Source organism: Pristiophorus japonicus, chromosome 4 (genome assembly GCF_044704955.1).
Source record: "Pristiophorus japonicus isolate sPriJap1 chromosome 4, sPriJap1.hap1, whole genome shotgun sequence".
Lineage (NCBI taxonomy): Eukaryota > Metazoa > Chordata > Chondrichthyes > Pristiophoridae > Pristiophorus > Pristiophorus japonicus.
Window position 1 is genome coordinate 109155103 of NC_091980.1, and position 26609 is coordinate 109181711.

Here is a 26609-nt window from a genome sequence, read left to right on the forward strand (position 1 = left end):
CATGCTCACGACCCCCTCCAGACCGCAGGAAAGGGCCTGTGGTGGCTACATAGCTGCAAGATTCTTACGTGAGGAGCTGATATCTGAATGATTTGCCTGAAAGAACATTGATGTTAGCGACAAGGCTGACACACTGCTGTGTGTGTGCAGCTCAGACATCACCTTGGTGCCAGTTAAAGTTTAACTGGCACCAAGTCGATTGAAGTGAAGTTATATTTAACCCTTTCATGTTAAGGAATCACCAGTGTGTAACGGTCCAGCTATCTGAGACAATGTGCAACAGGTTATGTTGAATAAAAAAAAAAATTTATACTAACATTGGTCTGATATTAGTATCACGGGCAATAACACCCAACCCCTGCCCCCACCCCACTTTTTCCACCAATGACATCAATCAAATGTTCAACATGTCCAGCAACACACAATACAAAGGCAAAGCAGGAGGGTGGTCCCCAGCCCCCATACATTTCAACAAATTGCATACACCCAGATGGAGATATAACACAGCCATCAGCTGTGGACATGCATCTCACTTTCCTTCCCCTCTACCCCTTCCCCTCCTCGCTCCATGGCGCCTGGCCGAAGAGCTCCTAAGGTGGTGTCTTATTGGGGGGGATGAAGGCAGATGCGGTGGTTGCACGGGTACGGGAGCGGGGTTTGCCGAGGGGGCAACATTCTCCGATGCAGAAGCAGGATCTTGATCCTTGCTCTCATCTGTCATTCGTAGTGGTGGTGCGGAAACTAGGGGTGGAGTGCCGCGCTCTAGGACCACTGGGAGGCCTGTGCCAGCAGTGTTCCTGGCTATTGCATCCAGGGCCTCCGCCATCCACGGAATGTACTCCGTCATGGTCGCCAGCTGTCAGGATATGCCCCCCAATGTTTCGATGAGCTGGTCACCAATGTCTACAGTCCTCCTGGACAACTGTACCATCTCTCCGCTCTCGTGTGGCGCTTGTCGAACAGACCTGCCGCGTCCACGAGGCCTCCGCGGGGTCGGCGCTGTCCTGGGGACAAATGGGGTGCCCTGTGGCAAGGTGCTTGGGGCCAGTACCTCCAGAGTGGAGGCGGGAATGACTGGAGGGCCACCAGATGGCCTTGGGTTGGAATGGCTTCTAGAGCATAGCAATGCAGGTTCCTTGAAGTCTGCGTTCTCATCCATGGAGAACAGACCCAGCGGATTGATGGGCGAGAATTGGAGCTCCTCAGCACCAGATGTAGGATCGTCCGGAGAGTCGGGCCCCGCGCCCCCACCTTCTGGCCTCTGTGGTCTTGCCTGGGGTTGTGCTGCTGGCTGAGCTGCAAAACACAAATGAGTTTATTAGAGGAGAAGGGGGTGCTAGGGTCACAAGGTAAATCCAGCGTTACACACAGCATATGCATGGCAAAGCCCCACCGCTCTCAGTCATCTCAGACATCACATTTCATGACCATCAACACATTAGCATTGCAATGATTTTCACTAGGCCAGCATTATTTCGATGACAATTTTAGAAATCATCTATCATATATAACTGGTCGGATATGAGTGGGTGTGGCATCTGTTGACTTTACATCATGCAATGGTGTAAGCATTATTCACGTGACATCACTTCAGGGTTTGCAGATGCTTCCGTGGCTGTCTGGGTAAGCTTCCCATGAGTGCAAGCACATGCTCCTCCATGTCCGTGATGTCACTGGGGACTGGTGACCCCCCACCCATTTGCCTCTGCACGGACCTCATCGTCGATAGCTTCTTCTGGAAAAGGTGACAGGACGACATGGCATGAGATCATTGTGTGATATCATTGCTAGGTACTGTCAAAGAGACTGATACAACACATAACTGACATGTAATCATGATTATTATGAAAATTATCATCTTTACCTAAAGATGTGCACCGTGACTGCAGGCTTTTCTTAAAACATTCCCGGTAAAAGTGAAAGTCCTCACATCTGCCGATAGTCGCTCATGACTGTTACAAACCAAATTATATAAATACATAAGTAGATGTAAATCAATGTAATACTTACTCATGCGGATCCCACAAGGTTGTACCATTGTTTGTACCATTGTTTGCAGCATTGTGAACCTCGTTGGTCACCGATGCGACCACCTCTTCTATCTTGGTCCATATCCTCTGGTAGGCCTTTGGGATGGGCTTCCCACACCCTCCCTGTGTCAAATCACTTCAGTGTGACTCGACCTCCTGCAGGAGGGATGCATTTGCCTCATCCGAGAACCTCCTGTCTCTTTTGTGGCCTCCAATGTGCTCCTTTCCCACCTCACTGCTCTCTCCAGCGTCAGTCTCCACAGCGTGCTGTGATGCCTCCTCCTCTCCCTCCATTATAGGCCAAAGTCGGGCAAATATGTGGCTGTTATCAGCTAATTTTTCTTTCCCAACTTGCTGTGAAGCAGTAAAGTCTACCTCCTTCCTCCCAAAGCAGCCACGCCACACCACACCCAACCACGCCTTCAGTCGCTCTGAGCTCCCTCTCTCTCTGTCTCCTCTTCTGCGCATGTCATGATGACCCTTGACCTCCTGAATCGCAGGAATCGACCTTTGCCATGTCGTTGCTAAGGATGGCCACACTTTATGGCAGAAGGTCAGTGAGATTTAACGCTACCGCCCATTTCATATCGCTCGCGATAATGCCCATTTTCAAAAATGGAGACTGGGTGCTTTGAGAATGGGTGAGAAGCCGGCGATCTGAAAACCCATTTTTACCACCCATGCCAGAAATAATGCTCATTTTTAGGCGATAAGCACAAAAGTGGAAAATCTGGCCCATAGTTTAAGTGCGCTCCGTTTAATCCTGCTCTGTGCAATTATTCTAATTGGCTGGATGTGACCAGTGATATTCCACAAGGATCTTTGTTTGGGCCTCAACTATTCACCGTATTTATTAACGACTTAGATGATGGGATAGAGAGCCACATGTCCAAGTATGATGACGACACAAAGCTAGGCGGTATTATAAGCAGTATAGATGGAAATATAAAATTATAAAGAGATAAAAAGAATGTAGGCAAGTGTGAGGTCATCCATTTTAAACCTAAAAAGGATAGATCAGAGTATTTTCTAAATAGTGAAATGCAAGCAGAGGTCCAAAGAGACATAAGGATCCATGTACACAGATCATTAAAATGTCATGGACATATACAGAAAATAATCAAAAAGGCTACTGGAATGCCAGGCTTTATATCTAGAAAACTAGAATACAAGGTGGTAGAAGGTATGCTACAGCTGGTTAAAGTCCTTGTTAGACCATACCTGGAGTACTGTGTTCAGTTCTGGACACCACACTTTAGGAAGGATAAATTGGCCTTGCAGCATAGATTTACCTGAATGATACCGGGACTACACAGGTTAAATTATGAAGAGCGAATACACAAACTGGGGTTGTTTTCCCAGGAATTCAGAAGGTTAAGGGGTGATTTGAAGATTTGAAGATTTCAGGATATTAAGGGTAATTGAGGATAGAAAGAGAAAGAAATTATTTCCCTCTTGTGGGGAGTCTAGGACAAGGGAACATAAGCTAAAAACTAGAGCCAGATTTTTCAAGAGTGAAATTAGGAAACACTTCTGGGATGGGGACATCGCTGGCAATGCCTGCATTTGTTGCCCATTCATAATTGCCCTTGAGAAGGTGGTGGTGATCTTCCTTCTTGAACCGCTGTAGGTTGTGTGGTGAAGGTGCTCCCACAGTGCTGTTAGGGAGGGAATGCCAGGATTTTGCCCACACAACAATGAAGGAATGGCGATATATTTCCAAGTCAGGATGGTGTGTGACTTGGAGAGGAACTTGGAGGTGATGTGTTCCATGCACCTGCTGCCCTTGTCCTTCTGGGTGCGAGAGGTTGCGGGTTTGGAGGGTGATGTCGAAAGAGCCTTGGTGAGTTGCTGCAGTGCTTCTTATAGATGGTACACACTGCAGCCACGGTGCGCTGGTGGTGGAGGGAGTGAATGTTTAAGTTGGTGGATGGGGTGCCAATCAAGTGGCCTGCTTTGTCAAGCTTGAGTGTTATTGGAGCTGCATTCATCTAGGCAAGTGGAGAGTATTCTATTTCACTCCTGATTTGTGCCTTGTCGATGATGGAAAGGCTTTGGGAAGTAAGGAGGTGAGACACTCGCCGCAGAATGCCAGCTTGATCTGTTCTTGCAGCCACAGTATTTATCTTTGGAACTCTCTGCCGCAAAGGCAGTTGATGCTAAGTCAATTGTTAATTTAACATTTGAGATTGATAGATTTTTGTTAACTGAAGGTATTAAGCGATATGGGGCAAATGTGGGTATATGGAGTTAGGTCACAGATCAGCCATGTTCTCATTGAATGGCAGAATAAGCTGGAAGGGCTAAATGACCTCTTCCTGCTCCTATGCATATGGAAACATCTCAAAATGTTTCTAAGCTGTTTCTCCCAGCTCAGCCACCATTGTGATTTTATTTCACAAATGATTTTCCTTGTAGATAAGTTGATTTTAAACTTTAAATTTATACTTTTAAACTTTGGATTCTTAAAAATATTAAATCTGCAACTTGAAACAATTTGAATTCTATGGATGAAAAACAAAGAAGAATTTTTACCTGAACTTGCATTTTCTTACAGCCAATTTAGATAAATGACATTTTTAAAATTTAACAATATACTAAAACATTGTGCCCATAAAACTAAACATATTTGTTTACTGCATTATCATGGATTTTGATTACACAATGTTCATTTACCATATATTAAAACTGGTGAGGGGTTGCACATTCCAAATCTACTGCTCTGTAGCTGGTGCAGTGAATATAACATTGTTTGACTAATTGAGTACAATAGGGCAGGACCTAAACGTTTTGAGCGATGTTGAAAATAGGAAAAATGCATGCTGAAAAATCAATTGTGGGTCACTGTGAATCATGAGAGAATTAAACACAATTCTAAAAGAGCAGAAGTGGAAGAACATATGCGCCAAAAGTGCCAACTTCAAGCCTGTTATTATAAACTCATTCATTTAAACTGTGAATAACACCAAAGGAGATTAAATACTACATTCATAATTTTCAGCAGTGAACTACTTACCTTGTTAACAAGTTCAGCTATCATTCCATTCCATTTTCCATTCTTTTGTAATTTACCATATTGATTATCAGGAGCTTGATAGATTTGATATTTGAAGCCAAGGTGCTCTGACAAGGCATTCAGAATATCTATAGAAAAACCGCAAAATTCTTTAGGTTGACCAAATATGTTCTCTGACACCATAACAAATGGAGCCACCTGGAAAGAAGATTAAGAAAAAAGATCAGATCATATCTGAGGCAGTCATACCACAGCTCAATTTTGGACATAAGAGTCAACAATAATTTTGCAGTGAAACCAATAATCAAATTTTATAATTTGCTAACATCAATAGCATTTGTCTCAGAATTATTTTAGTTATCTGAATTTTGCTGTTCTCATGTATATTTATAAAATGTAATCGGGATAATTTAAATGTACATTATAAGTTTTCATATCCTTATGTTAAAGAAAAAAAATTCTTAAACGATGCCAGTAGGCTGGGAACATCAGCCAGAGAGGATGTGAGTTCGGGAGTTCCGAGAGGTCTGGAGGTCTGAGGAGCAGGAGGCCCGAAGGTCGGTGAGGATTTCAATTCTGCCGAGTCAGGAGGTCAGTGAGTCGGGAGGTCGATGAGTCGGTAAGGCCCTGAGGTTGGCGAGTTGGGAGGAAGGTGAGTCGGTAAGGCCCTGAGGTTGGCGAGTCGGGAGATCAGCGAATAGGTAGGCCCTGTGAGGTCAGCGAATAGGTAGGCCCTGTGAGGTCGGCGAGTTGGGAGTTCGGAAACCGGGAGTTCGGAGGCCTCAAAGGTCGGTGAGGTGAGTTGGTAAGTAACTCTCTTTTCTCTATTTCTTTTTAAGTAGATTTTAAACTAGATAAGGCTAATTAGAGGGATGGCTGTGCAGCTCAGTCCTGTGAAGTGTACATCCTGTGGCATGTGGGAAGTCCTGGACGCTTCGTGCGGCCTAGACAACCACGTGTGCAGGAGGTGTCTCCAGCTTCAACTGTTCGAGCTCCACGTTTCGGAGCTGGAGCAACGGGTGGAGTCAATAAGGTGCATCCACAAGGCTGAGAACTACGTGGATAGCACGTTTCAGGAGGTGGTCACTCCACAGTTTAAAGACGTGCAGGTAGAGGGGTCGTGGGTGACCACCAGATGTAGTAAGTGTGCTAGGCAGGTAGCGCAGGAGTCCCCCCGTGAATCCATCTGGCTTTCAAACCAATATTCACTTCTGAGTATCGGTAAGGACAATGGTGCCTCTGGGGAGTGCAGCCAGAGCCAATTCCAAGGCACCATATGTGGCTCAGCTGCACAGGGGGGAGGGACGAAGAACAAAAGAGCCCGAGTGATAGGGGATTCTATAGTTAGGGGAACAGACAGGCATTTCTGCAGCCGTAGATGTGACTCCCGAATGGTTTTGTGCCTCCCTGGTGCCAGGGTCAAGGATGTCACAGAGCGGACGCAGGGCATCCTGGGGGTGGGGGGAGGGTAAACAGCTAGAGGTCGTGGTCCATATTGGGACCAACGACATAGGTAAAATAAGGGATGAGGTCCTACAGGAAGAATTTAGGGAGCTAGGAAGAAAATTAAAGGGTAGGACCTCAAAGATAGTAATCTCTGGGTTACTATCGGTGCCACGTGCTAATGAGTATAAGAACAGAAGGATAGAGAGGATGAACACGTGGCTGGAAAGTTGGTGTAAAGGGAGGGTTTTAAATTCTTGAGGCATTGGGACCGCTTCTGGGGGAGATGGGACCTGTACAGAACATCTTAGGGTTTTCCTTAATTTTACTGGCCAAGAATTTCTCATGCTCTCTCTTAGCATTCCTAATATCCTTTTTAATTTTGTCTCTTAACTTACTATATTCCTCTAAAGATTCTATAGTATTTAGCTGTTGATATGTAACATAAGCGTCCTTTTTTTCTTAATCCTCCCCTGTAATCCCTAGACATCCAGGGGCCTCGAGAATTATTTTTCCCAAACTTTTTCTTTAAGGGCACATGTTTGGCCTGAGCCTTTTGGATCTCCTCCTTGAATACGTCCCACTGTTCTGACACTGATTTACCCACAAATAGCTGTTTCCAGTCCACCATGGCAAAATCACTCCTTAACTTAGCAAAATTAGCTTTTCCCCATTCGGTACTTTTATTCCAGGCCTATTCTTGTCCTTATCCATAACCAACATGAATCTGACTGAATTATGGTCACTGGTACCCAAGTGCTCTCCCACTAATACCCCTTCAACCTGCCCAGCTTCATTCCCCAAGACCGCTCCCTCTCGTGTTGGAATTGCTACATACTGACTAAAAAAGTTCTCTTGAATGCATTTCAAGAATTCTGCACCCTCTATACCCTTCACACTATATTTGCCCGAATCAATATTTGGATAGTTAAAATCCCCTACTATTACTACCATATGGTTTTTGGACCACAGCAATTTGCCTACATATTTGCTCCTCGATCTCTCTCCCACTGTTTGGGGGTCTATAATACACGCCCAGCAGTGTGATCGCCCTTTTTTAATTTTTTAATTCGAACCATATGGCCTCATTTGATGATCCCTCTAACGTATCATCCCTCCTCACCACTGTAATATTTTCTTTAATCAGTACCACAACCCCCCGCCCCTGCCTTTATACCTCCCCCCCTCTCTATCTCATCTAAAAATCCTGTAGCCAGGAATAATGATCTGCCAAACCTGCCCCTCTTTCAGCCATGTTTCTGTAATGGCTATAATGTCATACTCCCAAGTGTCTACCTGTGCTCTTAGCTCATCCGCCTTATTCGCTATACATTAAAGTGTATACCATTCAGCACAGGAAGACCTCCTTGCTTACTACATACTAAACCCTGTTTCTTCTGTCTTACAGAATTGCTTTCTAGATTCTTGCTATCCAATTTCAGCTTCACTTCCTTCCCTTTTGAATTTGTTCTCAGGTTCCCATCCCCGTGCCAAACTAGTTTAAACTCTCTCCAACAGCACTAACAAAACTCCCCGTGAGGACATTGATCCCTGCGTTGTTGAGGTGCAACTCGTCCGGTTTGTACAGGTCCCATCTCCCCCAGAAGCGGTCCCAATGCCTCAAGAATTTAAAACCCTCCCTTTACACCAACTTTCCAGCCACGTGTTCATCCTCTCTATCCTTCTGTTCTTATACTCATTAGCACGTGGCACCGATAGTAACCCAGAGATTACTATCTTTGAGGTCCTACCCTTTATTAAGAGTAAGATGGTAACTAAAGAAAGGGTAGGGCCTATTAGAGACCATGAGGGGAATCGTTGTGTGGAGATGGAAGATGTTGGGAGGGTTCTTAATGAATATTTGCATCTGTTTTCACAAAAGAAAGGGGCAATGCAGATACTGCTATCGAGGAGCAGTATGATATTCTGGATGAAATAAATATAATGAGAGAGGAAGTATTAAGGGGTTTAGCAGCTTTGAAAGTAGATAACTCCCCAGGCCCAGATGAAATGCATCCCAGGCTTTTCAGCGAAGTAAAAGAGGAATTAGCAGAGGCCTTGACCATCATTTTCCAGTCCTCTTTGGATCTGGGCATGGTGCCGGAGGATTGGAGGACTGCTAATGTAGTACCCTTGTTTAAGAAGGGATAAGGGAATAGGCTGAGTAATAACAGGCCTGTCAGCCTAACCTCAGTGGTGGGAAATTATTGGAAAAATTCCTGAAAGACAGGATAAATCTGCATTTGGAAAGGCAAGGATTAATTAGGGACAGTCAGCATGGATTTGTTAAGGGAAGATCATGTCTGGCTAACCTGATTGAATTTTTTGAGGAGGTAAGCAAGAGGGTCGATGAGGGTAGTGCGTACGATGTAGTAGATATGGACTTTAGCAAAGCTTATAATAAGGCCCCACATGGTAGACTGGTCAGGAAAGTTAAAGCCCATGGGATACAGGGCAAAGTGTCAAGTTGGATCCAAAATTGGCTTGGAGGAAGGAAGCAAAGGGTAATGATTGATGGATGTTTTTGTGACTGGATGTTTACAGTGGGGTTCCACAGGGCTCAGTAGAGTGTTTTAGTATAATGGGTGTCGCAGATTGGTTGGGCTGGGTGCTCTTTACCTTTCAGTCATTGTACATAGGTTTATATGTAACCTTTAGGGCTGCTGACCAAGGGCAGTGTGGCTCTTTTCCGGTTGGCGCGGACACGATGGGCTGGAATGGCCTTCTGCGCTGTAAATTTCTATGTTTCTATGTAAATGATGTTAAACTTGAACTCACTGCACTTAGTGCATTCAGTGTTTATCTTGTTTATTGCCACAAGCTGGTGGCATAGCTGCAAAAATAAAGTTGGGTAATGTGGTTTCTGCATAGGACTACACACTTTCATTTAGATTAATGGAATAATAAACAGGATTTAATTTACTTTCCCCCGATAATTTCCTCTCTATTTTCAAAAAACGTTTTTGAAAAGTCAGCATCTCTGCAGTGGGTAATGAAGAAAATTCAAAAGTTGACTCTTAAATGCTGTTCAGTAATATCATTTGAATAGTTTAGCACAGGCTAGCCTGATGGCTTATCAAGTTTATCCAATGTATTGCTGAGCCAAACAGACGAGGCGGTTTAATCCACAATCTGTGCGGTGTTAGCTGATCAAAGATGGAGCAGTGGGAGTGTTCTACTATTGCCCCATTGCACTTGGGCTTGGGAAGAAAAAAAAATCAGCTGAGGTTTTTGTTCCCGATAGCTCACTGGGAAGTACGCGGGTGTGTAGGTGTCAAGTAAGGACAGGATTGAGCGTGACTATGATGCCTCAATGGTTGAATAGCCTGCTTTCAGTCACAGTTGAAGAATGGCTACTTGGACAATGTACTGGAGGGCAAACAGAACCCATTAGAACTGTACTCCAGCAAGAAGTCTACATACTTTTGGAGAAGAGATGACAAAATAAAATTGACAAATATAAAATATGTGCCTCACACTTAATAAATTATTGGTACTAATTGACTTGTCAAAAAGTGATAACTGTATAAGTGCTTAACATGAGTTGATGTAGAAATCTTTTGATCTGGTTTTGCCATTATTATTTGAAAGAATTGAAATAATGAGAACATAGAGCAAAGTATTATTACAAATCAAGAATTCAGTTTTTAATTATTAATTCTGAACCTCGATACTTCAGTAATCATACTCTGCATTCAGGTGCAGATTTCCTAACAAAGCAATTGATTTTATAGGTCGTACGTTGCAACATTCGGCACGGGTGAATTGATCCAAACAGAACAAATTCAAATTTAACCAAATCATTGAAAAAATGATATAAATTCAGATGCCAATAATGACTTATAATAAAAGGAATTAGCATTCTCATGTTTTTGCCTTTCTCGTGAGTTGCTTTTCAACAATCCTGAAAATTTCAATCATGTATCTGCAGGACAAGGATGAAAAAATATTACACCACTCAAGTGGGAGCATGGATTAAATAATGTATTATTATTCAATCATATTTTATTTAACGTATTCACGGAACAATATGGATTTTTGCAAAGATTCTTCAGCAATTCTGGGTCAGTAGAGAAGTAGTTTCTGAGCTTGTGCCATCTGCTAAACAAACATCTGCAGAAAATGTCCACTGCAGGAATGGCATTGCCAGTGATGTCAAGGTCACCATTGTCCTTAACTGCAATGCCTTTGCCTTCTTCACTGGTAATCTCTGAGACAAAGGTTCAAGTGGTAGCTTCCGAGACTGAAGGTTGTGTCTTTAAGCCCCACACCAAAGGCTCAATTTGGCCCAATGCCGTTTTTTAGCATAATGCCAGAGTTATGCCAGTTTTTCTTGGCCCCAACTACTCCAAAAAAAAGTAGCAAGTTTCCCAGTTCCATTTTTTGAAATTGGCACTGCCAAGCCTCTCCTGTAGCTTCGGAGATGGAGCCTAATGTCTGCGCCAAAAAAACAATGTCCTCCCCCTTCTGCGCATGCGTGAAAAAAAAGGGATGTTTTTGACGTGATTCCGATGGGTGCGCAGGCCCAGTACAGCTCCCAATCTGCATTCGGCCATTTTTAAAGAACCAGTTGTGTGTGCGAACTTTAATTCACTTTGGAAAAATCAGAGCTACAATACAAGATGCAACGCGGCACACGGGCCAAGAATTTCTCACAGGATGAAGTGGAGGCACTGGTTACTGTAAATGAGGCCAGATGGCATGAGCTGGACACCAGCAGAGGTCACATAAAAGTTCCAGCAAAAGAAATAAAGAAATTCTGGAACCAACTTGCAGAAGATTACGGTACAATGGTGACCACACCAAGATCTGGAGGCCAGTGCAAAAAGAAGTGGCAGGACCTTGGTCAAGTAGTCAGTGTAAGTAATATTTTAATTTATTAACTGGAATTGCAATTGTAAATGTGACCATCTGTATATCCCACACAGCAGTAAGTCACCCTCTCTAAAAAGTTAGATTTTCATCTTTGCGGAGGAAGGTGGCACACAACAAAAGGGAAAGAACTCGAACAGGAGGAGGCCCAGGAAATCTGCACCCACTGACACCCTTGGATGGGTCCTGCCTGGAGAAAAGCAACCACCACTGCACAAGCTGGGCCCACACTTGGAGGGGGTAAGTCCTGCAAATTTCACAGTCTGGCTTTGCTAAATGTTAAGTACTGCACAGGCTAGCCATGCTTTGCTTCATGGGGATATCTCCGTCAGCTACGCTTTGGTTGATGCAATGTGCTATCATTCATCGTGGTCCTTCAAATCAGCCTACAGCCTGCGCTGCGTGAGCCAACCAATGCCACCCTATCCCCTCCTCTGCAGCTAACCATTTGTCTGTTCTGTTATATTTTGCAGAACTTGAGGCCAACCGTGACAAGGCTGAAGCCGATGCACAAGAAGATTCAGATGCGAACGATCCTGAAGAGAACATCTTCCAGACCAAGAGCATGGGGGGAGGGGGAGGGGATGGATGAAGCCCCTACTGTTGTACTCACTCTGGAGGAGGTGCAGGTTCCACCCATTGTGGTACCAGCCCCTTCTGAGTGGTATGAGTGTTGATGGGACATTCCATGGTTTCCCATCATCCGAGGCTGCGGATCCCAGTGGGGTGCAGCGAGGCACATCCAGGGCCCCACCGTCCGAGGCTGTGGGTCCCAGTGGGATGCAGCGAGCCACACCCAGGGTGAGGAGGGGAAGCAGAGCTCGACAGTGCTCTCCTGAGGTGCAGGATCTAACAGATGTGATTCAGATGATGGCAATGAGCGCGGAGAGCATTGACCTTACCTGATCACTCCTGGACACCATCAGTGGGGTGGGTGATGAGGTATCGGGACTGTCGGGAGAAGTAACAGCACTCTCACAAGAAATAGGAACGCTGTCCGGGAACAGGAGGAAGGGAATGTCTCAGTCAGCGGAAACAATGCCGGTGCACATGAGGGAGGGAATGTTTCAGGTAGTTGAAACACTGTCAGTGAACATGAGGGAGGGAATGTCAGAGTTAGGTGCTGCAATAAGGGAACACGCCCAGACTCCGCGCCATTGACAGAATCAACTACCATTCCCACTCCAATCCCCAGACCAACCTCTGAAGAGGACCAAGCTGGGTCTTCCACATTACTGCCTGACAGCCCCCATCAAGAATTGCGCATTACCCGAGATGCTCGAAAGAATAAGCTTGGTACCAACCCGAGAAATGTTGCGTCAACGCCTGCGGGCAGGGGTGGAGTCAACAAGACCAAGTGCAGTGGGCGGTCTTAGAATAAGGTGGAGGAGAGATGGGTGCAGCCTTTCTTTGCTGCTGCTGCTGCTGTTGTTATTATTATTGTTACTTTTGTAACTGTTCTCAAATTTAAAGTTTTTTGTAAAGTTACAAGTTTAAAAGTTTGTAAGTGATTTTAAAGTTTTTAAGTGATCTTAACTGAAAACTTTAATGTTTGATACAAGAATATTTTTATTAAAATTAAGTACAGACAAATGTTTGTTAAAGTTTTGAATAAAATATATTTTAAATTATAACTGAATCATTTACATTATTTGTTCCATTTTTAACACAACTTTTTGAACTAAAGAAGAATCATTTCCATCATTTGTTCTATTAACACAACATATTATGGAACAGGTCCAAACTGTAAACATGGTTCATGTGGATTAGTTGCTGTTGAGCCTTCATGCAGCAAAGCGTTCACGGATGAGCTGCTGGCGTAAGGCTCGAGCAATCATTAAAGGGGCACGATGGCCCGCCATCGTGCTCTGGGTTCAGGTAGTTGCATGGCTTCCTCATCCTCGTCCTCCTCCTCGTCATCTGCATCTTCCTCCTCATCATCAGCCACTATCACCTCAAAAATGCAAGTGCAGCTGTAACCTTCACTTCAACTGACAAAGCAGTCCTCCTGATGCTTCTCAGCTGCAGGTCTGCTTTTACTAACTCACAGATCTCAGTTACAACTTCTTTGCGGAAACGCAGCCTTCTGATGTAGTCTGCATCTCGCAGGGGCAGGTACGAATGCCTGTCTCGATATACCCGACGTGGGTAAGGCCTCCTGCCCATCACCCTACATGCTCTGGGGTTCCTCATGCGATGACGTCAAATCAATTGTCTCCTCCACAGCACCATCATGCAGAAGGCTTGCACAAGGTATGGCATTGTCAGTATTGCCCCCATGATTAAATTGTACCTTTGCAAGAAGCTCAAAACAGCAGGCAGGACAAGGTTCTTTGTTCTCCTCTCCCCAAGGTCAACGCCGTAGTATGGACCACACCCAGGTCTGAGCAGACGCAATGATCGGGACCTTCCCCCCCGCCCCCCGGGCTTCATTTGATGCATACTGTAAGGCTTCTCATGCCTTCCATTCATCTTCCACAGCGCCCCACCCCTCGGGCTTCTTTTCAAGCCGAACTTCGAGCCCCTGTGTCCGAGCGAGGGACCGATTCTGCTGGGCGACGCTCCGACCCTCGAGCCCGGTTTGAAGACGTTCGATGGTGGTGTGTCAGTTTTTTAAAAATCAAAACTTAAAGAATTGCTTTAAACTTCCATTTCCTGCGTTTTAAGTTTTAAAAATTTAAGCTTGATTATGCATATTTATGTGTTCTTGACTCCTTCCAAAACTTTGCCGAAGAACAATGGCATTCTTTCTGCGCCGATTTTTTAAATGTGCACTGGTTTTCCTTAAGTGCCCAGAAGGTTTTTTGGGAGTGGTCACATATGCCATCCTAGGAGAAATGTAAATTGGCCAAACTTGCATAATTATGAAAAACTGGCACAGACATCAGGTTACGACCCCATGACGCAAAAAAAACTAATCTAAAAAAATCGTAACTAACTGAGTTACGCTGGCACACAAAGATTGGGGAATCTTGGATTTTAAAATTTAGGACAAAAAAAGCAACATGCACCAAAGAAACGGCGCAAATCACTGGGGAAAATTGAGCCCCAAGATTTGAATATATAATTTTGGGTAATCAGTATAACACTTGAGGGAGTGCTGTATTTTCAGATGAGATATTAAAGTAAGGCCTTGCCTATCTACGCCAATGGTTCAGGTGGAGGTTAAAGAGCTCATGGAAACTTACAAAGATGATCACATTGTCTCCAGGCCAACAAACTTGCCTCAACTGTTATTGTCAAATACAGAATAACTGCTCATTCATTTCAATGCTGTGTGCAAAATAGCTGCTGCATTTGTTATATAATAAGTGCCTGTACTTCAAGGCAATGAATTGTATGTGAACTGTTTTGGAACACATTTGGGAGAAATTTTAAGGTGTCATATAAATTGGAAGTATTTTCTTTCTTTAACTACAATTTCATCCAATTTACAAATGTATGTATAAAACTGAGTGAATGACTCATTGCTCAACAAGGACGACACATGGCAGCTTCTTTCCCACTGAATAGCGACAGAGACAGGGTATGGTTATCTAATTTCACCACACTGTCTAATTTTCCGAAATCCAGGCGTCACACAAGGCACCACTATGGCCATGCATGTGTCATAGTCATGGTCTACATGGTGAGAAAAAAATGGTCTAGTCTGTCAGTGATCAGGAACACTAAATCATGCAGAGCAACAGTTGCTTCACAAGCAACAGTCGCAATGCATGCTTTCTGAGGCAATCATCTGCTTGTGCCCCTTCAACTTTGTTGCCAAGCAGGCAACTCATTCTTTACCCACAACCAACATGGTCTCCATTCGGCTCCCTCTAGGTTCTCTTCTGCCTTTCCTATACCTCAAGTAGTTGTCTCTCATTCTTTGCCTCATAAAACGGAGCCAACTGTTTTGATCGTTCTGCCACTTCCTGTCCTGTCCGCCAGTTCAGCAAGCACATACTGGCATAGAATTAGAACAGTAGCCTCTGCATCAATTCTGTTTAGCTTGCAAATCAGTGCTCTATGTTTAGTGAACTGAAATTCTTGGGTCCATTTCAAGCACACTTCTTCTTAAAGCCTCAGATTTGATGTAAAACTATTTGAATATTTCAGTAGTTTTTCTGATAGATTTGCTCTTTTTTCCTGTAAGTCTAGTTGGAATAGGTGCAAAGGAAATGTCATGTGTGAAGGAGCTCTTCCATTTATTTTGCATTTTTTTGTAATCTTTATAGGAGATTTACATACAGTGCTTTTGTTAGACTTTTTCTCTCCATATTTTTGATATTTGAAAACATTTTGTGGGCCACTTTTTTGACTCCTTCAGGTAAATTTGTTTCAAAGCACCTCAAATTGTGTAACCAAAATGGCACACCATCCTCTGGAATTGGCATCACCACTAATCTGTACAATGTCAGTATAACTTGTGCTGAATTGCAGTTTAATGGCCTGCAGATGCACCCCAGTACCCAATTTACTTCATTAAGTGTTCAGAACCCTCCCACACTCACCAAATAGAATATGGTCAGTGATCACTCCCAAATCCATTTTCTTTTCAGCCACTGAAATTAAACTTTCATGTTATCTTAAAAATAAGACATTTTCATGCCATACACAGATTGACTGTTGCCTGTTCCTATATGTATTGCCCTATATTCATACATATTAAGATCCATCTGCCATTTAACAGCCCAGTTGCATAATTTGCCCACGCCTCTCTGAAGACAGTCAATCTTTTCTCAACTCAGACTTGCCCACGGAACATAGTTATAAGCAAATATATTGACCCCAAAATTGCAGTCAGTGTTGTAGCTAAGTACAATTCAGCCCAACTGCCTGCCTCTCTTCCGCGGTTACATCCGAGCCAGGATGTCCCTGGAGATGGTGTCCACCGGTAAGCTCGTGGCCTTCTGCGAGAGGTGGGCACCGGAGGGACTGGAGTGCATCATCACACCCGGCAACCAAATTTTGATTTGAATTAAGCTTACTGCTAAAAGTTAATTTGTTTATTGTGTCTGTTTTAGTGCCCTCTTTTAATCAGGGGGTACTTGTATTAAAGTTTGCCATCCAATTTACCCCTTTAATAAGGGGACATTTGATTTACAGGTGCAACTAAAATAGTTGTAGCTAAGTACACCGCTGACTTATGGAAATAATTCGCACTTAGCCTGTGCAAGGCCCCACACGTAGAATAACTGTTTTTCTGTATTGGTTTCTCCTGTCTCCTACTCTTCTTCTTTCAGATGATAACTCATTTTCTCCCTTCGGCCTCATTTTTCTCTTTGGAGGGTGATGAGTTGTTGGAACATGTCTTCCCTCCCCACAATAAACTGCAGAGTATGTCCAGCCAGTCCTTCAGCTCAGCATTCTATCATTTAATCACCAAAAGTTTCTGTCGCTTCAAGAATGTATATTCCTCCTGTACATTTTATCCTCCAGGATATCCCACTTCTCTTGCCTAGCTCCTGGCCCCACCCTTTCTATTCTCCTAACTGCTATGCTGCACTAGAATTAATTAATTGGAATTAATTCTCATTTAGCTGCTGATCCTGCAGATTCAGGACAACTCTGCCTGAGCACTAAATGCCAATGCTGGTCACACGCCCTCTTCTAAAAGCCTTCTTACAGCTCAATTGTTACTCTCACTTGCGCACACACTAATTAAATCAACTCAAGCTGCACAATCAGCCAATTCAAACATAGCTTCTACTTAAAAAATAGCCAATGAAATCAAACCGAGCCAACAGCACATCCACACATAATTAACAAGTAGCTTCTTATTTCAATCAGCAATCAACACTTTCAAAAGTAATCACTCAAAAAATAACCCAGCCATCCGTTAAACTGCTACTAATTTTAACGAATTAGTGAGTAGATATAATTTAATATTTATCTACTCATTCCAGTTCAGGCCTCTTAGAATCATAGAATGGTTACAACACAGAAGGAGGCCATTCAGCCCATCGAGCCCATGCTGGATCTCTGCAAAAGCACTTCAGCTAGTCCCACTCCCCCATCCTTCCCCTGTAGCCCTGCAATTTTTTTTCTTCAGGTACTTACCCAATTCCCTTTTGAAAGCCACGATTGAATCTGCCTCCATCACCGTTTCAAGCAGTGCATTCCAGATCCTAACTACTGCATAATTTTTTTTCCTCATGTCACCTTTGGTTCTTCTGCCATTCAACTAAATCTGTGTCCTCTGGTTCTCGACCCTTCTGCAATGGGAACAGTTTCTCTCTATCGACTCTGTCTAGACCCTCATGATTTTGTACACCTCTATCAAATCTCCTCTTAATCTTCTCTGCTTCTAATGAGAACAACCTCAGCTTCTCCAGTCTATCCATCATCCCTGGACATATTCTCGAAAATCTTTTCTGTCTAAGGTCTTCACATCCTTCCCTAAGTGCGGCACCCAGAAGTGAACACAATACTCCAGGTGAAGCCGAACCAGTGTTTTTTAAAAGCTTTTATGCCTGTATTAATGAAGTCCAGGATCCCATATGTTTTTTTAACCGCTTTCTCAACCTACTTGCCAGCTTCAACTATTTGTGCACATATACCCTCAGGTTTCTCTGTTCATGCACCCCCTTTAGGATTGTACCCTTCAGTTTACATTGCCTCTCCTCATTCTTCCCACCAAAATGTATAATTTTGCACTTGTGTGTTAAATTTCATATGCCACATGTCCGCCCATTCCACCAGCCTGTCTATGTCCTCTTGAAGTCTATCATTATCATCCTCACAGTTCAATATACTTCCAAATTTTGAAATTGTGCCCTGTACACCCAAATCCAAATCATTAATATATATCAAGAAAAGCAGTGGTCCGAATACCGACCCCTGGGGAACACCACTGTACACTTTCCTCTAGTGTGAAAAACAACTATACACCGCTACTCTCTGTTTGCTGTCACTTAGCCAATTTTGTAACCATGCTGCCACTGTCGCTTTTATTCCATGGGCTTCAAGTTTGCTGGCAAGCCTATTCTGTGGCAGATTATCAAATGTCTTTTGGAAGTCCTTGTACACCACATCAACCATATTGCTCTCATCAACCTTCTCTGTTACCTCATCAAAAGACTCAATAAAGTGAGTTAAACACGATTTGCCTTTAACAAATTGGTTGTTGTCTTCTCACTCTGGCCTACTCCTCCTATTTCTTATGTTGTTATGAACAAAAAAGAATGTTAGCTCCTTGGTTTATGATGATATAAATATGTTCTGATATGTGCTAAACAAGGAACCTTGCAAAATTGAGCAATTGTTTGCATACTGATGCCAATGCACTCTAGTAAAGTTTGATGTCTTTGTTTCTCTACTGTAGCCATCCTTCATGCAATTATCTCAATATAATGCAACTCCCAGCTTCTGCAAGGAGTGTCATATCAATGGAGCACTATACTAATCGTAAAGTATTTAGACCAAGGGGGTTAACTTCGATAAGGCCTGAAAACAGGCACAGGGGTCACGATGCACCATCTGCCCGCACCTGTTGAAAATAAGGCAGGCAGCACGCGACATTCATGCTGCCTGTTAATGACTGAAGCACTGAGACCAATACTGAACATGCTGCTGGCTGGGTCAGCGTTCAGCAGGGGATACAATTTTGTGGGAAGTGTGACCTCTATTAAAGGTAGTCTGCTGTGTGAAACGCTATCTGCACTTCTAAAAGTAGCACCTCATTGTTAGTGTATGAAAGGAAAGGGAAAGTTACCTATGGCTCAACAGGGCAGAGAAAGGTCACCTCAGTGCTTTGACGCAGCACTGGAGGCCTTAGTGCAGGAGGGCGAAAGGAGGAGACAGGTCCTCTAGCCACAGTGTGCCAGGAGGCACTCTAGACAGTGTAAGAAGGCAGTGGGAGCAGATTGCTGAAGCGGCCAGTGCCACCAGTCTTTTCCCCAGGACCTGGATCCAGTGCTGAATTAAGTTTAATAACTTCGCATGAGAGACCAAGGTCAGTGAATGCATCTTCAAATGCCATCTTCCACCAACTGCACCATTAGCCTCACACACTGCTCAATTCACAACCCCCTCCACTCACCTACCAACAATCTCTATCAATCACGACTCATACCTCACAACCATAATTTCACCTCAACCTCACACATTTACCATTGTTGCAAGCATCACACACACATCTCATACCTTACATACAATGCCAGCTATTCGACCAGCACAGGCATATCACCCAAACACATTGTAGCACACTCACTGAGACACTTCCCTTTCTTGTGGAGCACAAGGTGGCGCATAACCGGGGCCAGCAGCAGTTAACAGACATGGGACAGGCAAGGCTACAGAACCTGACCCAGCTGGTGGAGAGAGTGCTGGATATTATTGGAGGAGCCGTCACTGAGACCATGGCGATCAGAGAGACACAAAGCATTGAGGAAGATGGTATGCTCATACCTAATCCCCCTACTCACAGCCCACAATCTCTTCTCATTTACCAGCTGCTGATAGTGTAAGCACACACAACTGATTTGCCCTCTCCCTTCACCACAACCCCACCCTTGTGCCTTTCTCCTTTCAGATATCCAAGAACTGCAACCAGCCAAGTCTGTACATAAAGAGGAGCGTGATAGAGAAGAAGAGACACGGTCACTCGATCTGACTCTCCCAGGCAGCATCTCAGAAAATGGCACTGTGCGTACTATAAAGGGTCGTATAAAAGTGGGATCTGTACGTGGTGAGTCACCGGGCATGAGTGGCCTGCTGCCAGGGCAGACGGAAAGGGTAGCACAGGGGCAGCTTTCTGGACAGCTAGGTTGCACAACAGTTCTGTTGCAGAGTAGTCAGATGAGGACTTTGGTCAGGCAGCCTTCAGAAGAAGGGTGATAGGCATGCACACAAAAATGCTCGGTGCACTGGCAGGCCTGCCAGAAAATCCAATGTCACTGTCAAGGAGCATGGAGGAGTCCGGCTCCAACATTGCACAGTTCTTTGCGCAGAGCTTGAAGCTCATGATTTCCAGGATGGAACGGATGGGAAACTCCATTAGAGCACTGTGGACCCAACCATGATGCAGAGTCTGATTGATGATGTCTCAGCTTCCATTGCTGTATATGCTCGAACCGACCCAAAGTCTGAGTGCTGCAATGGAAGCTCAGACTGCTGCCATCGTGGCTGTGTTTACAAGTGTGAAAAGAGGTTTCAGGGTCTCACAGCAGTCCAGCGATCTGTCCTCCAACAAATTACTAGGATTGCTGAGGTACCGCCCCAGGGGAGAGGCAGTGGCTCCGTGGAGCACAATCCTGCTGTCCTCTCTTTGGATGACAAAATGTGTCCTCCCACCACTGCCACTCCGCCAGTGCCTTTGCTGTTGCCTGTCAGTTAGGTAGCCCAGACTGCTGGCGCCTATGCCAAAGTGGCAGCCTACAGCCGGGTCTCCTAGGCCCAGAGCTGCTCAAGGTCGTCCTGCAAGGCCTTCTGCAATCTCCCACACTGAAAGTCAGCAGCCTTCCACCAGCCATGATGCAGCCACTGGGGTAGTGGTTCACAGGACTCCAACCTATGAGAGGACACCACCGCAGGTCGGGAGTATAATAGCTGGAGCGCCGGGCCCCTGCAACATCGTGGGCCACCTCGACCTGCGAGAGGACACCGCCGCAGGTCGGGAGTATAAGAGCTGGAGCGTGCTATTGCAGCTTCCAGCGCGAGCCGATACAAATGTGCGATGGCTTTGAGGTGGGCGACCGGGTGACGTCATCAGGACCCAGGTCGCTGTTTGGAGCGTGGGCAGAAGCATCAGCGGGGCGCTGGTACAGCGGAGGAGCGGGAAGGTCGTGGCGGACTTTCAACGAGTGATCAAGGCGGAGGAGTGATGAGGGATCGTGACTGAGATTTGTGGGGTGATCGTGACGGAGGTGCGGCGAATGTTTGGGGCGGAGGAGCGGTGAGAGATCGTAGCGGAAGTACAGCGAATGAGGGTACGGGGCCCAGATGAGCCGAGGGCCCGGGGAAGCACGGGCCAACCCACACTGCGATATGTGTATGCACTAGGTCCGTGCAGCAGAGCAGGTCTCCAGTCATCCTGGTTAACCCTTGCCACTGGATAAAGGCCAAGCTCTGTCAAGCCCGTGTGGTGGCTGATGTGCAACGGTCACAACATGTTAAAAAAAATCCACGTCCAGGCATCTTCCACCCTTCAATTGGAGTTCAGGACTGGAACATCGGGTCCTTCATTGAAACATCTGTGAACTCATGTGGAAGCAAGTCATCCTCATTCTAGGGACCGCCTATGATGAGTTCATAGGAGTGCTGGGATAGTCAAATGCACAACAGACAGGCACTAAGTAAATGCACAAAGGTGATTAGATAACTTTGTTATGTAGTTTTGGAATTAAGCATTTATAAATTATGTTTGAAATGCTTGTTTTATGGTGGCTTTCATTTCATCATTGTGGTCTTGAAGACACTGTGATGTTCCGTGACAGAGGGATGGCAAAGTGGGGAAGTGTTGAACAATGGGGATCTAGGGTTTCATTCGGGGAAGCTGAGTCCGAGGAAGTGCTCGCAAACAGCCCGTCTGGAAAAGGGTTTTACAAGCTGCCTCCTCCCTTCCTTCCTCCTCCTCCTCCTGAGGTTCTTTCAGAACTCATGGTGTCAAGGGCTGCACCCCCTTGATGGCCATGTGGAGGATGCAGCAGACCACCATGAATTGGGACACCTACTTTGGCAAGTAATGGAGAGCTTCTCCCGAGCAGTCAAGCCAGTGGTCCCATTGGTGAGCACCCCTATGGTCTGCTTGATGACATTCCTTGTGGCAGCATGGCTGTTATTGTATGAGTGCTGGCCACTGTGGGGAAGCCCGATATCTTGGCAAAGCCACGTACACGCTCCTCCTGCTTCTCTCTCTTTAGAGAGAAGAAAATGAAGTTCCCTCTCCTAGAGTACAGAGCTGCTGTGACCTGGTGCAGCGATAGATGGCAAACTGCCAGATGTTTGCTATGCCACCGGTTCCAGCCTGGAAGGATCTATTGGTGACAAAATTCAGGGCCACGATCACCTTGAGGGCTACTGGTAGAGCCGTCGTCACCCTGCTCGGAGGCTGCAGGTCTGGTTCCAAGAGGGGGCAGAGTTCTGTGCCCACCTCCTTGATGAAGTGGAGCTACCGAACACATTGCTCCTGGCTTAGGTACAGGTAGGAGAAATGCTCGCTGAAGACCCTAGGTGGGTAAAGCGTCTTCCCTCTGTGAGCAGTTTGTCTTTTTGGCTGCCTCTACTCCATCTCCCTATCATGCTGCAGCACAAGAGGGTAGAGCCCCCATGACTGGGAGCAAGTGGTGTACTCCGAGGCCTTTAAGTAGCAGTCAATGTCTTCCCAACATCCAGCAGCACTCCCTGCACACTTTACCAACTTTATAAATGCCTTGAAGCAAGCCAGTGTTCATACAAACTCTGCAAGACCCAGTACATGAGAAATAATCAACTTACTTGCAAGTTGGATGTATCCCTTTAAATAGCGCTGGGATGGGGAATCTCTCATGCAGCTGAATGCATGTTCAGTTGTGCGTGATTATTAGAGGGTGTTAAATGGAGTGGCAACATCCAAAATGGCAGGTCATGCATCAAATCAATGTAACACGCTGACTGACATCACAATCTTCCTACTCTGCATACTGGCAGCGCACGCACGTCCCGCCCAAGCTATTGCGAACAGCGCGGGCCATGCCATAAGTGGGTGGAAGTGAGACGGAGGCTATTTCTTTTTCACTACTGGCGCGAAGGTCCCGGATTTTGCGGCCCAAGTGTTTGAATTTCAAAATTTGACAAACAAAAGTTTCCAGCTGCCAATTTTCAAATTGAACTTTTTGTGAACAAGGTAAATGTTATGTATGTACATGTTGTTTGTAGCCACCAGATGGTGTCGTTGTTGGAGACCACTGAGCAGCACGCACATGGTACTGCTCTGGTATAAAAGGCCAGCCATTTTGTGAGTCAGGCACTTTGGGCCGTAATAAAGCAGAGCCAAGGTTGTACCTTGTTCAGTTAAACAGTACTCAGTTTGTACCTTTATTGCATACATAACAGTAAATCACTTAAACAGAGTTTATTAATTATAAAAAATGATCACATTCTTGGGGTGGCAAGACAATATTAATGAGTGCATGGTTCCAAGGTGTCCATTTGTGAAAGAAGAATAGTATTTGAATGAAATGTCATTACCTAGCTTGATCAAAACCAACAATTTTTAAGCTATTGATATAATAAATGAGTGATTGATTTTATTTCCTAATGTTTGCACTATCTTTGTCATTTACTTTCTGCCACCCAGTCTAACCCATCCCATCACAATATTAGAAAACAGAGTGATGCATGAAACTAAGAATCATAGGCCAATTAGTCTAACATATATCATGAAATTAATGCTCGAGAATATTCTATAGAATGCTTTCATTATCCATCCAAAGTGAACAAAGGCTGTAAGGAGTAGTCAGCAAATATCTAGTAGCAATGGGACAAAGTTTACTAATCTGCTGGAGCTCTTTGTGGAAATAACTAAATTAATAGGTGAGGGCTAGACCGAAATTCGATTGCTTACGCCACCCATTAGCGCCCAAATGGAGCGCTAGGCATCTCCCACCCGAGCACCACGCTGTCAGTGCCTGTGAAGCTTTAGTAGCGGCGCTGACAGTTTGTGCAGCGCTTGCTAGTGCCGCCCATTCGGTGATGTCATCGATTGTGCAACACTCCGTAGCACCGCGGTCGTGAACTTGACTGCTTTTGCCTGCCGTAGTGCTTGGTGTTACTTCTGACAGGGAAAGCAGGCGTCACGGAGAAACTGCCGGGGCGATATGTCCGAGGGGGAGCAGGTGGGCAGTTGCAATGACATTTCTTTCCATTAATGCATCTCTCCTAGATGCTGTGCACTGTGGTTTAGCTGCCTTGGCTTTTCTTTAGCTTTTCGGGTGGTCCAGCTGACCTCCCCTTTAACCATTGGGATGCCAGATTCCGAGCGGCAGAACTTCAGCAGTGCTCCCGTAATAGCGCCTCTGGAATAAGGGTTAGCGCCCCAAGGAGTGTGGAACGCTTAGGGCGTTGCAGTGAATATCCCGGTTGGAGGCAAGGTGGATGCAGAGCTATTTCCACTCATAGGGGAAACCAAAACTAGAGGATATAGTCTTAGAATAAGTGGCCGCCCATTTAAAACTAAGATGAGGAGAAATTTCTTCTCTCAGAGGGTTGTGAATCTGTGGAATTCTCTGCCCCAGAGAGCTGTGGAGGCTGGGTCATTGAATATATTTAAGGTGGAGATAGACAGATTTTTGAGCGATAAGGGAGTAAAGTGTTATGGCAAGCGGGCAGGGAAATGGAGCTGAGTCCATGATCAGATCAGCCATGATTTTATTGAATGATGGAGCAGGCTCAAGGGACCAAATGGCCTACACCTGCTCCTATTTCTTATGTTCTTATATGAGACGGTAAACATCGCCCAGTGCTAAATATTAGTGACCAGGCAGTGTCACTGCCTCAAAACAGCTATACCAAATTTCCACCCCAATTTATTTGATGTTTCAAAAAGCACTTGATAAAGTTCAATATGAAACTTTAAAAAAGTTAACGTTTATATAATTAATGCCAAATTAAGTAATTAGAATGCTAACAGACTTGATAATAGGAAGCAGAAAGTGGTGATAAATTTTTTAAAAAGCAATGCCGGGGGAGCAGGGACAAATGGGCTTCCAGAAGTTTTGTTTTTGCTGCTTTGCTATTCTCACTACATCTGAATATGAAGCTCAAGTCTTGATTGCTAAAATCAGTTTGTATAAAATGTGTAAGTTTTTCATTGATTGTGCTGAATCGTACAATTCATTTTGTATTGAATTCCCCTGAGGTCTGTAGCTGCTCAGCTTCTCCTGCCAATATCATGTCTTAATATTAGCACTTTGAATTTTAGCTGACTTTAACATACCAGGGGAGGCGACCTGCGGGTAAAGCCTCGGGCCTCCACACAGCCGGCGATGATGTCATCGCCATACACGGCAGCCTCTCAGCGCCACACGCCAACCCCTTGCCACCCTGCGGGAGAAATTGCGGGCTGCGAAGCTGGCCGAGATCCACTCATGGGGTGGAGGTTAAAGGGGAGGTTGCCAGGGCCCCGTGCCGCCATCTTACATCTTTTGCCGACTCTCGAGTCGGCTCACTTACCTCTTTCTTGGCCATCTCCGTGCTGCAGGCCCGGTACCCTGCTGCCGTGGTGGTTCATCAGAGGCCATCAGAGGCCTTGCAGAGTGTGCAGCGACCCGCCCCATTAAGCGAAGGGGAGGGACATTGAAGCACATCAGCGGTAACGCTCCCGATCGCGCCCCGTTAGCGCCGCTGGTCCCGCTCCGAAAGGAAGTGGAGCGCCTGAGATTGCACTCCACTTCCTTTGAGGGGCGGAAGCTCAATTCAATGGACGAGACGGAACTTGCGCGCCAGGTACAGGAAGTCCTGCCCCGAGCGGGTTACCGTCCCCAGTTGAGGCACAGGGCAAATTCACCCCCCCAGGTTTTAGTCATAAACTAACACTGGCCAAACTGATCACTGTAACTAGATCCTACGGTACTCATTTATTAATGAAAACCAAACTATATGAACAGCTGGAGAAATTAAGCAGATAGGCTAAGAAATTGTGGATTGGTTTTATTGTAAATAAATTAAATGTTATGCATATTTGAATTGGAAGCATGTGTAAAATATGAAGGAATATCTATTATCTAAGATGGAAAATATATATTTTTAATTTCATCATTATTACTAATCAATCACAAAGTTTCTAATGTGTAGCTAATTGCAGCAAAGCCAATGCAATACTGGATGTGTCTCAAGGGCATTTAAGTATAAGGTGAAATAAGTTACCTAACCTTGTACAGATCACTGGTGAGGCCATATTCAAACACTGCACAATTTTGGGCACCCTACCTTCAAAAAGAGAGAGGCATTGAGAGGATTCAGAGAAGTGCAACAAAGATGATTCCAGGATTTAGGGTAAAATCACCTGATGCTGTGTTGATTAACTCCTTCAAAAAAAAAAATCAGAAAGAACTTGATAAATATCTGGTTGGGAACAGGAATGAAGTTTATAGGAGTCAGTATGGACTGAAATGGTCGAATATTCCATGGAACATGATGGTCCTATTGCTGCTGCATCTGGGGTTCGTTGTTCATAAAGGGCAGTGACCCTTTGTAGTGCAGAGGAGTTGGGTACGTATTGTGGTGTTCGATTGATTAACTTTGAGGAATCATTGATGCAGAAGTTCCACTTGGGACATCAAGTAGTA

General features: G+C 44.9%; 1 protein-coding gene across 1 annotated transcript in view; it reads right to left on the reverse strand.

Moving 5' to 3' along the window:
* LOC139262477 (glutamate receptor ionotropic, delta-2-like) overlaps positions 1–26609 on the reverse strand; it is a 644533-nt gene that overhangs the window by 182881 nt on the left and 435043 nt on the right. The window contains exon 10 of the mRNA XM_070877660.1: positions 5047–5244. Within this exon, the coding sequence (XP_070733761.1) occupies positions 5047–5244 (198 nt within the window). The remainder of the gene's footprint in view (positions 1–5046; positions 5245–26609) is intronic.